The sequence below is a fragment of the Magnolia sinica genome, chromosome 4 (assembly GCF_029962835.1).
Source record: "Magnolia sinica isolate HGM2019 chromosome 4, MsV1, whole genome shotgun sequence".
Taxonomy (NCBI): domain Eukaryota; kingdom Viridiplantae; phylum Streptophyta; class Magnoliopsida; order Magnoliales; family Magnoliaceae; genus Magnolia; species Magnolia sinica.
Window position 1 is genome coordinate 18250180 of NC_080576.1, and position 15307 is coordinate 18265486.

The 15307-nt window shown below is 40.2% G+C and overlaps 1 protein-coding gene across 1 annotated transcript; it reads right to left on the reverse strand.

Moving 5' to 3' along the window:
- Nucleotides 1-217: 217 nt before the first annotated feature.
- Nucleotides 218-15058, reverse strand: LOC131242644 (proteinaceous RNase P 1, chloroplastic/mitochondrial). Its single transcript, XM_058241411.1, has 6 exons — nucleotides 13815-15058; nucleotides 11718-11807; nucleotides 11225-11406; nucleotides 3629-3749; nucleotides 981-1049; nucleotides 218-880 (listed from the first exon to the last, which is right to left on the reverse strand). Exons 1-6 carry the CDS (start codon nucleotides 15006-15008, stop codon nucleotides 722-724), a joined length of 1815 nt encoding a protein of 604 aa, XP_058097394.1. The 5' UTR covers nucleotides 15009-15058; the 3' UTR covers nucleotides 218-721.
- Nucleotides 15059-15307: the final 249 nt, after the last annotated feature.

Sequence of the window (15307 nt, forward strand, 5' to 3'; positions counted from 1 at the left end):
ATTATTCCCACAAAGGCTGTTATGACCCCATCAAGCATAACAGTTGGCACCATAACCATCGCGTAACGGCTACTATGTCCATGTAACGGCCGGTGCGGCACACCTTGGTTAGAGCAGTCTTGATTGACATCCATATATGCCACTTGGGGGTTTGCAACACGTGCATAAGCTATAAGCAAGCCATCCAAAAAATAAAATAGTAAATAAATAAAGGCCATTGACCAGAAGATTGAATGGTCTGGATTAATACATGTGCTCACTGACCGGTAAATAAGTAACATTTTACACGCCAATTGTCTAAAAATACAACTCGTGTCATTTTGCTTAAGCCTACAACATGAAACATATCATGCTTCATCCATTGAATGTGCTAATGACACCAAGAAATTAAAAAGAATACAATCATCGACAATCTGCCCAACATGGAAACCCAAATCTCTCCACAAATTGGTCATTTCTGCCACTAAATTCCAATGCATAATCACGACTTAAAAATAAAAAATTAAAAAAATAATTTAAAATAAAAATAAAAAAGAAGAAGAGGAAGAAGAGTCGTCCAATTGGGCAGCCAAGGTCTCAACCCCAAATGATACATAACCTCAATGCAGCTTTCTGCCGTACAGTGGAGTACATGGTGGCCCCGGAAAAACCCCATTACTCATGGAGCATTAAAGATGACATTGGTAAGACCTTAAGAAACAAAATTCCACTCACCTAGGAGCTAACCCAGTGAGCCAGACATCTTTTTTTGTCCCACATGAACTTGAGATTGCATGGGGGGAGGAATAGGCACCCTGGCCACACATACCCACTGCCTATTTGTTTCTTCAACGTCGTCGCCAGTTGCGATTGGTATATGCCAACTACCCTGTTCAGACTCCTGCACCCAAAAAGTGGAGAAAGATGAAGACCCCATCCCTCTGGCTGAAAAATATCACAGATTAATCCTGTGAGGGAGAAGTCAGACATGAAATTGTTACCTGTATAACAACTGAATATGGTGGGGGCAAATGAAAAATGGGGTTGCATCTGGATATCAATAGACGCACCTGCCAATATCATCCACAGATTAGTCTACAAGCCAAGACATGAGACGCCACTAGTGCCATGCCATGGACGCATGTTATGTTGATGCTCATAATGTCTGTTGCATTTTTTAAAAAATGAATGGCAGATTAGCTAAATAAAGCCTCAGGTTCACTCCTTTTTCTTCTTGAAGTCTCCTACTATATAAGGATGTGCATGTCCCAAGCAATGGCATGTAAAATCTCAAGAGACTATTATCATTTGGATTTAAAAACTGCTTTTTCTTTCAAAATATTTTGATGCCGCTGAAGGGTAACTTTATCCAATCATGTGGACCATATGTAAAATGAATCAAGATTGATTCTCATGAAATTCAGAAAAGAAATATAAAGAGGTTTTCCATTTAGTTGGAACTAAAATGAAAGGGTTTGGGAATGCTTTTGAATCAAGAAAAACAGAAACAGTTAAACATGAAAAGCTGCAATCATTTGAACAACATGAAAAGCTGCAAGGATTTGAACAACCCCATGTACAAGAATAAAATTTCCTATCAAATAAATAAATAAATAATCCAAGTTACATAAGAAAAGCATCATACTCAAAATGAAAGTGAAGGAATATCAGATATTCTGGGCAAAAGGGTACTACAAGTTTCATGCATACTCCTATTTGCGCAAGGTAAGAAATTGCCTTTGATATCCATGGAATGTTGAACACATTATCCAAAGGTCAGGAAGAATTAAAGATATTGATATTAAGCCCTCAATTCAACACGGTGGTTTATGTGCAAGGTTAAATAACCCTTACCCAACTGAAGACTAGGTCAAAACCCTGTGGAGTTTGAAACAATTTTCAAGTATCTAATTGGTCACAAACAGGGCATCATATGCCAAGGGTAATTTCACTGAGTGAATAACAGCTCCTCTGCTTCGAGATACATTAAGGGCCCGATTTAGTAAACATAGCAGGAAAGGTATTCGGTTTCTGACCAGTTCTAACAAGCAGGACCCACACCTCCATTGCATATTTATATTCCAGTCTTGTTTCTTCTTGGAGATGAAAGGAAACTCATTCATTTTGTGCACTTCTTCACAAGACAACAAAAGAAAAATATGAGGACATGTTGGCACAACTTGTCAGCGTTGGTTGGAATCAGAATGGATTTTCGAATATGCTTGCACAAACAGGACCTCCGTATAGAAACTAGACTTGTAACTGTATTGTTGAAACTTGCAACTCAGCAAAAAAGGAATATAAACTGAATATCATCCCTCCTAAAATGTTTGTGGCAGTTAACTTCCAAAATTGTGGCACCTGTCCTGTTGGCAAGCCAGATAGAAGGTCACGTGCATAAATGGCTAAGGTAACATTTTGTGACTTCCAACAAGTACAGAAGAAATATTGCAGGCAATTTCCGCTCTCCAACTCTGGCAATTGCAACATTAAGCACTGCTGAGTAATTTCATCATCATCTGAGACCCCCCTTCTCCCAGCAATTTGGAATCAGCTTTTAAATGGGAGCTTGGCAAAAGTTTTACAATCGCTGCCCACAATACATCAAGCTTCCTCTCTTAATTGGGCTCTGGAGCCACCATGGTAGAGGCTCACAATGTAAGCCTATTGAAGTTATGGTTCAACATATGAGCCGATACCATTGAGTTATTTCATATATTTATTTTTTGGAATAGATTGATTTTTTTTCCCCAAACCAAACGAAGGCAAGGTACTTGAATTAGTTTCATTCCAAGATGAAAGAACCAGTGTTTCAAATAGCACTCATAGTGTAGCAGTAGTGTAGCCGTAGCGCTAACCCCTGTAGTGTGCGCTACAGGTTCGTATTGTATACTACAGCTACATAGCATGTAGCGTTTGTAGCGTACACCACAATGTATTTTTTATTTTTATTTTTAAGTTTAGTTTTTTAAAATGGTATAAAACTCACGTCCAAAAAAAAAAACTTAAAATGTAAAGTTAAAACCAAACCTTTCTGTGCTTACTTTCACTTAAAATGGTGGTGGTCCTTTGTTGAAGTTGGTGTGAAACTCGCACACTAAAAAACCTTTAAAATTAAAAAGAAAAAGGGTTTGGAAAGAGGGTTTTTGAAAACCCCTCTTAACTTGTGGGATTTTTATTTCTTTTCATACTTGTAAGTTGTGACTTGAGGTTTTGGTTAGACATTATTAATCAAAGTGGTTTCCTTAGAAAGTTGTTGATGTAATAATTATTTGATTTGTTTTATAACTTTATATATTGATTTTTTTATAACTTTATATTTGTGGATTAGCTTTTGATAAATGATAATTAATGACTTGTTTGAACATGCTTATACTTGAAAAAATGAATCATCCATTAGGCATTTTTTTATATTATTTTGCTTTTTTCTTACTATTTATCATATGTTTCCTATTTTTAAATTAAAAAATAGAAGTACAGTGTAGCTAAAGCTACACACTACAGAGGGCAGAACGCTATGCAACACGCTACTCCTATTTAAAACACCGGAACATCACTTAAACAATTTTTTTTTCCTTCCGAGGGCTGCATCACTTCAACACTCATATGTAAAATGGCCATATGCATGAAGCAAGAGAAATAAACAAACCTGATGCTTTTCTTTCCATCGCGGAAAAAAGCTAGTTCCTAGCAGTTCAAACAAATGATCCCTCATCTCATCATTCGTAACCAGCAAACATTTACAACTGACAGCAGCATATAGCCAGTACCTGTAAATATAAATAAAGAAGCCCATTACAACCAAAGGATATAGATTAACACATCAATGCTAAGATCATGCAATCATAAAAACAGAAACAGAAGGACACTGACATTGAAAGTGGCTTATATGAGATGACAAAGAAACATTATCATGCATTGATGTCACTCCCACAGGCTAAGGTAGGTCCTAGTACAATCAAGAAATGACGGAGACTGCTAAATTGTTAATGGATCTCGGTTTTATGGTTCTAAATTTTAATGGCCATGTGATATTGATTATAATTTATTTTTTCTTTTTTTGAAAGACAAATAAAAATTTTATTAAGCAAGTACCAACAGCAAAGAATATACAACAAAAGCACAACCAAAAAGCTCCAACCGAGAAAAAAAACACACACACACCTACTCCCCCCTCCCCATCCCACTTCCATAATTACAAAATGAAATCACTCACTCTCCCTAATTACAAAACACACATTCCCCATTCCAAAACAAGACACTTAGCCTGCACTAACAACCAGTCGAGACTGTGACTAATGTTCCAAAAGTATCTCCCATTTCTCTCCGCCCAAATAGACCAAAGGCCTGCCATCAAGCACAGCCACCGCATGGGCTTCGTTTTCTTCCCAACCTCCACAGCATGACAAGCCATCAAGAAGCTACCCACCGAACTCGACATTACCCAAAACACCTCAAAATCCGTGAGAAAGCCATTCCACATCTCGAGGGCAAAGAGGCAATGATGGAACAAATGGTTAAACAATTCGAGATTGATGCCGCACATCAAACAAACGTTAGGTAAAATCATACCCTGCTTCTGAAGATTATCAACAGTCAGGTTCCCTTTCCCTACCAACTAGCCAAACAAAAGCACCAACCAATTTTTTAATCAATTTGTTATATGATCTAACTATGAATTTTCCCGATCATAAATATCTTTCTAAAAAGGTTTTCATTTGATTTGGATATTTATTCCACAATGCAACCAACCATGTATGTTTGAAATCCAAGAAACATTCTGCCAGCACCTTTCAGAAAAGAAGAAGATGAAAATAAAGAAAAGAAATGTCTGCCCAGCTCTTCAAGAATAATATATCTGACAAGGAAGCACTACTTGTTATATAAGCAAATACTTCTCAGAAGAAACAACACTGAATGATAAATCAGACGAGGAAGCACTCATCAAGAACAATAAATCTGACAAGGAAGCACCTACTTGTTATAAGCGAATGCTTCTCAGAAGAAACAACACTAAATGATAAATTTGACAAGGAAGCACTCCCCTTATACTACATATAATGCGAGCAGCTTCTAGCCTTCTAGACATTTGTGCCCCCTCAATTAGATACTAGGTGGAAAACTTTAAACATTCAAAGGACATGGAAGACATTTTAAATGAAGTTGAGGTATTTTGGGAACTAGAAAATGTGGTTGTTGTCCCACTTACATTCAGATTTCACCCACAAAAATCCTTCAAATGGCTTAAATTTTAACAATAACCAAGTATTTTGTCTATTCAATTCTTTAATGTGAGTAGCCTGCTCTAACTTCTTCTCTTTGCATGTAGCCTGTACAGAACATTGTAGTAGGTAGGCCATGTGACAGAAGCTGTATTGGGCCCATTATGATGACTGTGTGAAATCCATATCATACATTTGTTGCATCGTCTCATGTTAGGACATCAACCCAAAAAACAAGGCAGATCTATGCTCAAGTAAGCAACCCTTATGCTTTTGGCTATTCAGAGAACTTGGTTGTGCTAAAATGGTGCCATTAGAAGAGGCAATGGTCCACTGACTAAATACAGCTAAAATTCTTAGAATAGCATCTTTAACTTCATATCGATATTGCCTTTTGGAAAGAAAAAAAAAAAAAACTCCATATTGATGCTTTGTTAATAAGAAAACTTCAATTGAGGCAAAAGCCACAATTGTGATGACAAGATATACCATAGAATTCTCTGGATTCAACTACACTCCGATGATAATTTTGTTATGGAGACAGACCCATCATATATAAAAAGAATAAAATTATATATCAGGTAAGGAAATCAAGTGAAATGGGTTAGAAAAATAAATTTAGTTTATTTTCAGTGCTCCCTCGGAACACCATCATCATTGTATTTCATTATTCTTAATAAATTAGGTCAAAGGTATCATTAGCCCCTTGATGCAGGACATGAAAATTTAATATGATATGCAAGAATTCAGACTTTAGATCATAGTAATTTTAAAACAATCACAAAAATTCCACATCCCACATAAAGTTAAGCATTCAACAAGGGGAATCTACGAGGGCCCAAGCCTACACATGTTAGGGCTAGATCAATTGAAAATTATAGACCAAACAATGATCAAAGGAGAGTAAATTTATCCACACATGCAAAGGATTAATTCCCAATCCAAGGGATTCACATGTTCCAAATCAGGAAAGCCTAGAGTTTTACAAAAGTGGAATAGAACTTGGGATTTAGGATTATATAGGGTTAAGGTTAGGGAAATAAGACAAAAGAGGAATGAAATAAATGAGAGAGACGAACCCGAGGTGTCCCACACATGTAGACAGCAGCAGGGTCTAGACAGACATGCGGGCAAGATCCCACGCACGTATGTGAGGCCCATGAACCCAAAAAAGGCAAGCTTGGGTCTGGTTAGCCAAGGGTGGGCCACACACACACCAAATTTCAGGATGATCCGACTTCCGGTCTGTGCGCGGTGCTCCGCCGAAGTTTCAGCCCTCCTGCAGGGCCTAATTCTACAAATCTATTGTAGGGAAAGGATCGACTGCAAAAGGGGGTGGATTTGAAGCGTGGATGGCTGTGGGAGATGAGGAATATGGATAGTAGGAGATGGGAGGGATTTGAGATGGGTGTGGCTTCACACCACAGTAGTTAGCCCTTCGAAGAATGGAAGGTTTCGCGCCCAATTGGATGTTCATAACTCAGAGAATTAGAGAAGCAGGAAAACGCGGAATTTTATTCATAATATTTAATGAGAAAAAAAAAAAAAAAAACCTACAAGGGGTTGCTTATTTATAAGAAAAACCTATACCCTAAAAGCTGCGCCATGTGCGCACCCTATTACTTAGAGACGAAGTACCAAAAATAACAACTAATCAAAGCAACCTAAATCATTCATGATATTCTTAATAACAATAATAAGCAAAACCAAAGTACTAGATCATCTAGAGTAGTGGGCCATAATCATGAGATCCCATGATGGGATCCATATGACGATCGGATCCACTCCAAGGAACCAAAACAGAGTCCTCTAACTAAGAAGCCCTCCCTGGACATCGTTATCGATCCAGATCAATGGTGGGGCCCTCCTCCTCCTTGCGTACGTGAGTAGAGGGCGTGCGTGTGCAAGAGATGTCCCCATCAACTATCCCCGGCTGTCAAGATTTCGCCACTGACAAAACAAAACTCCTGAACCGCCCAAGATATCAGGATCAACTCGTTGAAGCTCCTCTTTAGTAAGCCATGTACTATCTGAAGCTAGGCATGACCTCCACTTAACCAGGTACTTTTGAAATCGGCCATCTGACGTTGATACTATCTGATGGTCCAGAATATCTTCTATCTCTTCTATGGGTATAGGAAGGATAGATATGAGAGGTAGGGGCTGGGAAGAAAGGTTAAAGAGAGGCCATGAATCAAAGAAAAGGTCTGGGGAATCAGGATGGTTCGGTGCAACGCTGGACAATATATCAATGGTCACCTAAAATGCAACTAAATCCTCCACATTGAATGCGAAACTAATTCCCATGGAAGGTGGAAGATCTACCACATACGCATTAAGACCGTTTCGTTTTATAATTTTGAATGGTCCAGCGCTACGCGCGTGTAATTTACGAACTGCTCCCTAAGAGTACCGCTCTGGCCTGATGCGGACCATCACAGAGTCCCCTACATTGAATTCATTGAATCTTTTATGTTGGTCTGCAGAAATTTTGTAATGTTCATTACTAGTATTGATCTTTCGCCTGATTTCTTGATGCAATGAATGAATGTGATGTGCAAAGGACTCTGCAGATTCTGATAACCTATGGGATAGGGACATAGGGACAAGATCAATAAGCTTCTTAGGAACAACATCACACCAAAATGTGACTTTATATGATCCAAACCAAATAGGAACAAGACAATGGTGCGAGACTGGACTGGAAGTTTCCTCAACCCAAGACACTCTATAGGGTTGAGGATGGGCTTCGAGCTTCAATCTCAAACGGCTCACAGTGTCAGTTGATGCCACATTAGTACAACTATTATTATCCGCGATCATCTTGCAGCTCTTATCACCACATTTTGCGTGAGTATAGAGGGTCGTGTTATGGCGCCAATCATCGGTATTATTTGCATGTGCAAAGGCGCGACGCAAAATGCAAGGGTTGCAGACTCTTGTGCTCCCTCTTCCTCATCACTAGGGGTTTTTGTTGGCTCATATTCTTCCTCCTCACCGTCACTTTCTGCGTGCACTACTTCCACTTGCCCATCAATAAGGAATACCTTGGTACCATCTCTCATGCCACATTGATGGGCAAAGTGACCAAACCCCTAACATCTAAAACACCAAGTCGCCTCACTTTTACGCGAGCTAGACCCGACAACTCATTTACCTTTATCATCCTTGGGCCCAGATTGAACACTACTGGAAGGCTTGTATTGATATTCAGTGCTAGCTAGGCTTAGGCCCAAAAGGGTTGGCCTTAGCGTCAAAATCGCGAGGCTCAAACCGCTTTTCCACAGGTGTTTTGAGGTATTGTTTGACCTTCAACACTACTTGATACATCTGTTTAAGAGTGTCTATATCCTTGGCGAGCAACTCTCTCCTAATGTCAGAACAAAGGCCCGTCTTAAATCGAGCAAGAGTAAGTACGGGATCCTCATCAACTTCACATTGGGCCAAGTACTCTTCAAACTTCTCAATGTATTCAGCAACACCCATGGAACCTTGTCGAAGAGACTGTCATTCCTCAACCAACCTCAAATGATAAGAGAAAGGAAGGTACTTTTCCTTAAGAGTTTCTTTCATTTATCCCCAGTGGACTATTGGGGGCTCCCTCGACCTTTCTTTCTTTCGCTCTACAGTAGCTCAAAACCTCTTTACTTGGCCCACAAGCTTCATCTTGGCGACTCGGACTCGACGAGCATCCGACATGTCATACCACTCAAAATAGTGGTCCATATCTGCCAACCAATCTAGAAAAGCCTTAGGGTCCAAGTGGTCATCAAACGTAGGGGCCTCTACTCTAACTCCCTTGAAGAGTTGCGCAACTAGGTTATAATGATCATGATGCCCCTCGCAATGTGGGTGCACGGGTACGTGCCCATGACCAATTCCTTGACTACCTCCATTCCTTGGTCTATCCCCCTGACCATCTGCCTAAGATTGGGCATCTTCCCCAATGGTGAGGTTTGCCCGGGCGAAGGTCTCTAACTGGATAACGCGCACATTAAGTTGTTCAAAGCGTTGGTCTATACGTTGTTCAAAGCGCCTACCCAAACATTCAAACTGTCGAGTTATATTGTTCATTGATTCTTGCAATTGCTCCATGTTTAGTGTAGGGTGCAAGCCAAAAACACGACCAGTACGTGTGGGCATACAACTACTCACTCAACTCAAAGACCTTCTAACACAACTATATGTACCTAAATGGGATTAAATGATCATACTAGACTCTATATGAGGGAAACTACACAATGCTACTAAATTTCCAGCAACCTAACTGCCCAAAGAGTCTATCAACAGAAAATTCAGCCAAGAAATTTGGAGATTTTTTGACAGCAGAAAATTCAGCAGCCCCTAATGCGAATGATGGGTCCTAAACAGCCCTATATGATGAGAGTGAATGCAAATTAAACGTGAGTAGACAAAACCCTAAACATGCAATGCAATCCCCTATGAAAAACCTAAGCTCTGATAGCAAATTTGATACAGGACATGAAAATTCAATATGATATGCAAGAATTCAGACTTTAGATCATACTAATTTTAAAACAATCACAAAAATTCCACATCCCACATAAAGTTAAGCATTCAACAAGGGGAATCTACGAGAGTCCAAGCCTACACATGTTAGGGCCGGATCAATTGAAAATTATAGACCAAGCAATGATCAAATGAGAGTAAATTCATCCACACATGCAAAGGATTAATTCCCAATCCTAGGGATTCACATGTTCCAAATTGTGAAAGCCTAGGGTTTGCAAAAGTGGAATAGAACTTGGGATTTAGGATTATATAAGGTTAGGGTTAGGGAAATAAGACGAAAGAGGAATAAAATAGAGGAGAGAGACGAACCCAAGGTGTCTCACACGTGTGGATAGCAACAGGGTCCAGACGCACGTGCATGGGATCCTGCCCGCAGGTGTGGGGGGGCCCACGAACCCAAAAAAAAGGTGGGGGGCAAACTTAAGTCTGGTCGGCCAAGGGTGGGCCACACACACCAAATTTCAGGATGATCCGACATCTAGTCTGTGTGCGGTGCTTCGCCAAAGTTTTAGCCCTCCTGCAGGGCCTGATTCTGCAAATCTGCTGTAAAAGAAGGATCGACTGCAAAAGGGGGTGGATTTGAAACGTGGATAGCTGTGGGAGATGAGGAATATTGATAGTAGAAAATGAGGGCGATTTGAGATAGGTGTGGCTTCACACCACGGTAGTTAACTATTCGAAGAATTGAGGGTTTCTCACCCAATTGGATTTTCACAACTCAAAGAATTAGAGAAACAGGAAAACACAGAATTTTATTCATAATATTCAATGAAAAAAACCTACAAGGGGTTGCCTATTTATAAGAAAAACCTACACCCTAAAAGTCGCGCCATGTACGCACCCTATTATTTAGAGACAAAGTAACAAAAATAACAACTAATCAAAGCAATTTAAACCGTCCATAATATTCCTAATAACAATAATAAGCAAAACTCAAAGTACTAGATCATCAATAGTAGGCCACGATCATGAGATCCCATGGTGGAATCCACATGACGATTGGGTCCACTCCAAGGAACCAAAACACGGTCCTCTAATTGGGAGGCCCTCCCTAGACATCGTCATCGATCCAGATCGATGGTGGGGCCCTCCTCCTCCTTGCGTACGTGCGTAGGGAGGGCGTGCATGTGTGCAAGATGTCCCCATCACCCCTAATAAGAAAAAATACCTAAAACATCTCTCTCCACATTTCTTTCTCTAACAAAATGAAACATGAAAATATACTAAAGATGGATGGAAGCTTAGAATGAGAGTATTAGCCATCAATTCTTCAAAACTCTATCAATATAGATTCATAGAAACCTTGTGACCCCCAAGGAGGATGCACAACGAACATAACACCATCAAAGTATCTTACAAGACAACTATAAGAGCAGTAGAAAATGATGTCCATGTGAACATCTGCAACTAAGATGTAGAATTATCAGTGCAAGACAAAGAAACAATCTGATAGAAGTGATGCCTTTGCAATCCAGCAAACGAATACTTACCAGTCATCATTTGATCCGGAAGGGGTAGTGTAGAGCACACCAGACCTTCGCCAGCTTTCTAACAGTTTCTTATTACTTGGATTCTCAGCAGGACCACCCTTCACGCGCCGACTATGCAAAACAATAAGAGGCAATTTCTTTGACGGACTCATTTGACGTATCCCATTTACAACAGAATTTAGCTGCCATAGAAGTGAATAGACCATATCTTGAACTGAACACGGTTTCGAAATCCAGCGTTCCTTCTATTAACCTTTAAGAATTTGGAGCAGACAATATTGCTTGTCATGAGTAGGGCTGTCAACAGGCTGGGCTTCAAGTTGCCTAGTTCCAGCCCAAAATACCCTAGGCCAGCTCAAGCACAACCAAAAAAAATAAATCCAATTCTTTGCCCATGCCCAGCCCATATGACAGTTTGTGCCCATGACCACCATTTAATCGGTTTAATTTGAGTTAACATTGATATGATTGAGTTCTTGAGAAACCTATGTACCTGGAAAAAGCTGAAATTGTGTTGATTGTACAGACCAACATTCGCACCATCTATAACAGCTTCAAATGGTCCATGGCGGGAAAGCCACTCCTGAATTAAGATGACAGTCTAAATTAGCCAGATGATATATGAATCCTCTCATGCAGTACTTGTTTGAGTTTAAACAAGGAGCAAATATCATTCATTTGCCAAGAGAAAATTAATATGTTCAACAACAGCAATTAAAAAAGGACCAAAGGCTTCCACTGTAACAAGAATGAAGTGTTTGTAAAATAAAATGGCATTATGATGCTAAAGAAATATATCGGCGGGAGCAAGGAATCATATCTAGTTGATTAAACATCAAACTTTCCTATGAAGTGTCAAATAGAATGTAATCATGTTGCTAGTCAGATGCCAATCAATTTCAAGTTTCTTTCCAGGGAAAAGATTGTGTGGACAGTTTGTACGACGACAGACACCATCCAATGACGGTGGGCAGTAGTCTTAACATGCATTTAAAAATACACACTTGAAAATTTGCATTTTGAAATGCTTGCCAGATTTCCACCAACCATATTTTAAGGGCTGGAGATAATGCTTGACTGACTCCTGGTATTGTTAGTGTGCACATTGAAGTTGTGCTCTTCTTTCCAGGGATGTTTGAAAGCTTGTTTGTCAGGGCAGCATGGTGCATGATAATCTTGGCAGAGATCATTCTAGTAAAAGTTGGTTCAGATTACAAAGAAAATGACATTTCATTATCTCTGTCAACTGTGATTTTACCAAGTGTCTGGGAAACATGTATGACACAGTAAGAACCATCTTCTATTGCCTTCAAAAAAAAAAAACTCTTCCATGCTTTAAGCATTTTCAAGATATCTCTAAAACACTAAACAGAAGGAATGATAAAATGGATCTCTTACCCAAGTTTCATCTAGCTTCCTCACGCAAGAAAATGAATCAGAGAGAAAGGAAGAGATATGGTGATTTTTTTATATATAGATCAGAAGAAAACATTTATCATGCTTGTTCGAACTTGAAACGTGGTTCTTGGTTCCATTACTATTCTAGACCTAGGACAAGTGACAACTAGATACCATCTTTCTTAACCACGACCACGAATGGACAATTGTGGAGTGGTGTTTCTAGGTATACCAATAAATAAGAAGCATTATAAGCCATAAAAAATAAAAATAATAATAAAAGTAGCAGGACATACTCCTTAGTTATAGAATAGATGGAGAAAGCACATAAGAAAACGGGATGGTCTTTTGTTTGGAGACGTGAACAGCTTGGGGGTTGTTTGGATGTGAGTAATTTAAAAGGACAAAAAGAATTTGTTTCCAGCAAACAAAATCCCTGATAGAGATTCTTTTTGTCATCTTAGGGTACTGGAAATGTAATTTTATGGAATCCAGAAATTGTGTTTGGTAACCGAGAAAAAATTGTGAGGAATTATACTGTGCCATTTCATAAGCGGGAATTTGAAAATATGACCATTGGCAGGGAATTCAACACCCTCCAATTTGCAAGCTAGCTCCTTCCAAAGAATTTTGAAACATCTGAATTTGCTTGCATCTACTTACAGATTCCATTTCCATACAGGCTATTTTCCAGACACCCAAATGACCCCTTGTTTAATCATTGTTGCTATTTGGACATTACGATGATACAAATCTAAAACAGTTTTTTTAGTTAATCACATCTGATAATATAAACAATAACCTGCTATGACACTGCATTATTTCCTAAAGTATTTTGAAGAAGCTTGACCGCTCATGCTACTTAGTACGTGTATAAGTGCACAGGTTGAATCAATTGCTATTATGATATGAAACCAAATGAATTAGGAATCATAAAAACATAACCATGCTATCTTACATTGTATGTAATCCAAATTTCAAGAATTAAAGGGGGTTAAAAACCCATACTAAAGACTAAAATGACACATATTTCAAAAAAAAAAAAAAAAAACAATTCCTTTAAATCCTGAAAAGCCAAAAAAAAATAAAAATACAGCTAAAACGGAAAACAGAACTAGAAACACACACACAAACAGAACTAGAAACACACACACACACACACACACACACACACACACACACACACACACACCTGAAAGCTGGTGAAATCGGCCTTGACCTCTCTCTGGCAAGCCAAGCTCGACAACGAGCTCGCGAAATTCTCCGTCTCCAACGGATCAATATCGATGCAAACAAGCTTCTCGCCACAACACCCACATACACCGCTCTCATCCATCCGGCTCCTCGCAACCTTCCATTTCCCTTTCCCCAACCACCCCTGCCCATGCCATCCACCCCCGCCCTTCACCACCCCTTCCTTCACCTTCTCCACATCCCATCCTTCCACCCCAACCTCCGCTGCCGCATCCGACCCAAACCACCCTTCAGCAATCTCAGCCGTCGACTCCGACACCCGCCTCACTGTGGCCCGCAACCGATGCAGCAGCTGGTACACCCTATCCCCCCTCGCTGCATTCCCACTCAACTGCAGCAGTGCAGCAAGCTCCGGCTCCTCCGCTGACACCCCAGAAGCCGCCATATGGGCATCAACCTCATAAGCCTCATCCGCCATCCCCTTACTACAGAACCCAAAAAGCGCAGGCCCATACGACCGCAGCCGCGGCGGGATGTCGTGCCCAGCCATCTTCTTCACCAAATCAAAAGCCAATTCCGGATCTTCCATAGCCGCGGCCAGCCGGGCCACACTGGTAAATGTAGCCTCGTTCGGGGGTATATCGTCGGCGCCCATCTGGCGGAAGATCTCAAAACCCCGCTTGAGGCCCAAATCAGTGCCATCACAGCCGTCGGATTCTTTCGAAGAAGAAGAAGAGCAGAGATAGAGGAGGACGTTATAGTGGTGTTGGGAGAGAAGGATTCCTCTGGAACGAGCGTCGTCGTAGAGGCGGAGAGCTTCTAGAAGGTCTCCGCGCTTGGAGCACATGTCGAGGCTGTGGCGGAGGATGCCTTCGGGGGATTCTCGGCGGGCTTTCTTCTTCGACTTCGTTGTGGGCGTTGTTGTAGGTGTTTGGTGTATTGGTGTGGTAGCTGCAACAGATGAGGAGAGATGATGTCGTTGCTGTTGTTGATGATGATGATGGTCATGATGATGACGATGATGATGATGATGGGATGGGATGGTATTGGTCATGGAGAGGGTTTTGAGATGGAAGATGATGGGTAGAGAGATAGGGGCATGATGATGGGATGATGGGGATTTGGAGAAGAAGGAGATGAGGGTTGAGTATCTGAGTAGGGATGAAGGAGAGAGAGAGTTCGCTATGAGCATTTCGGTTTCTCGCCGTCGTTTGGAAAAACCCCGACATCTTCTCTGATTCATTTTTATTTATCCAGAGAAATACTCTGGCAGAGTGTGATGGATGATACGCAGCCAGCTATAAATCACTGAGAAAATGCATGTGTCTCATACAATTCATTCAAAATAAACTGTCCAAATTATATTTCACATCTTAGATGTATTACTAACTCAAAATTAATTTTATCGGTATAATTGACTATTAAATTTCTGGGAATTTATTGGACGGTTAAAATGAAAATTTTTCATTGGTTTTATTTCAAAAACAATCG

Bases quoted from the DNA above. Each gene is read 5' to 3' on its own strand.
- LOC131242644 (XM_058241411.1), bottom strand. From the start codon at position 15,008: ATGCTCATAGCGAACTCTCTCTCTCCTTCATCCCTACTCAGATACTCA. The intron at 11,808-13,814 runs GTGTGTGTGTGT...ATCTTAATTCAG, and splicing joins CCGATTTCACCAGCTTTCAG to GAGTGGCTTTCCCGCCATGG. The intron at 11,407-11,717 runs GTACATAGGTTT...CTTCTATGGCAG, and splicing joins ACAATTTCAGCTTTTTCCAG to CTAAATTCTGTTGTAAATGG.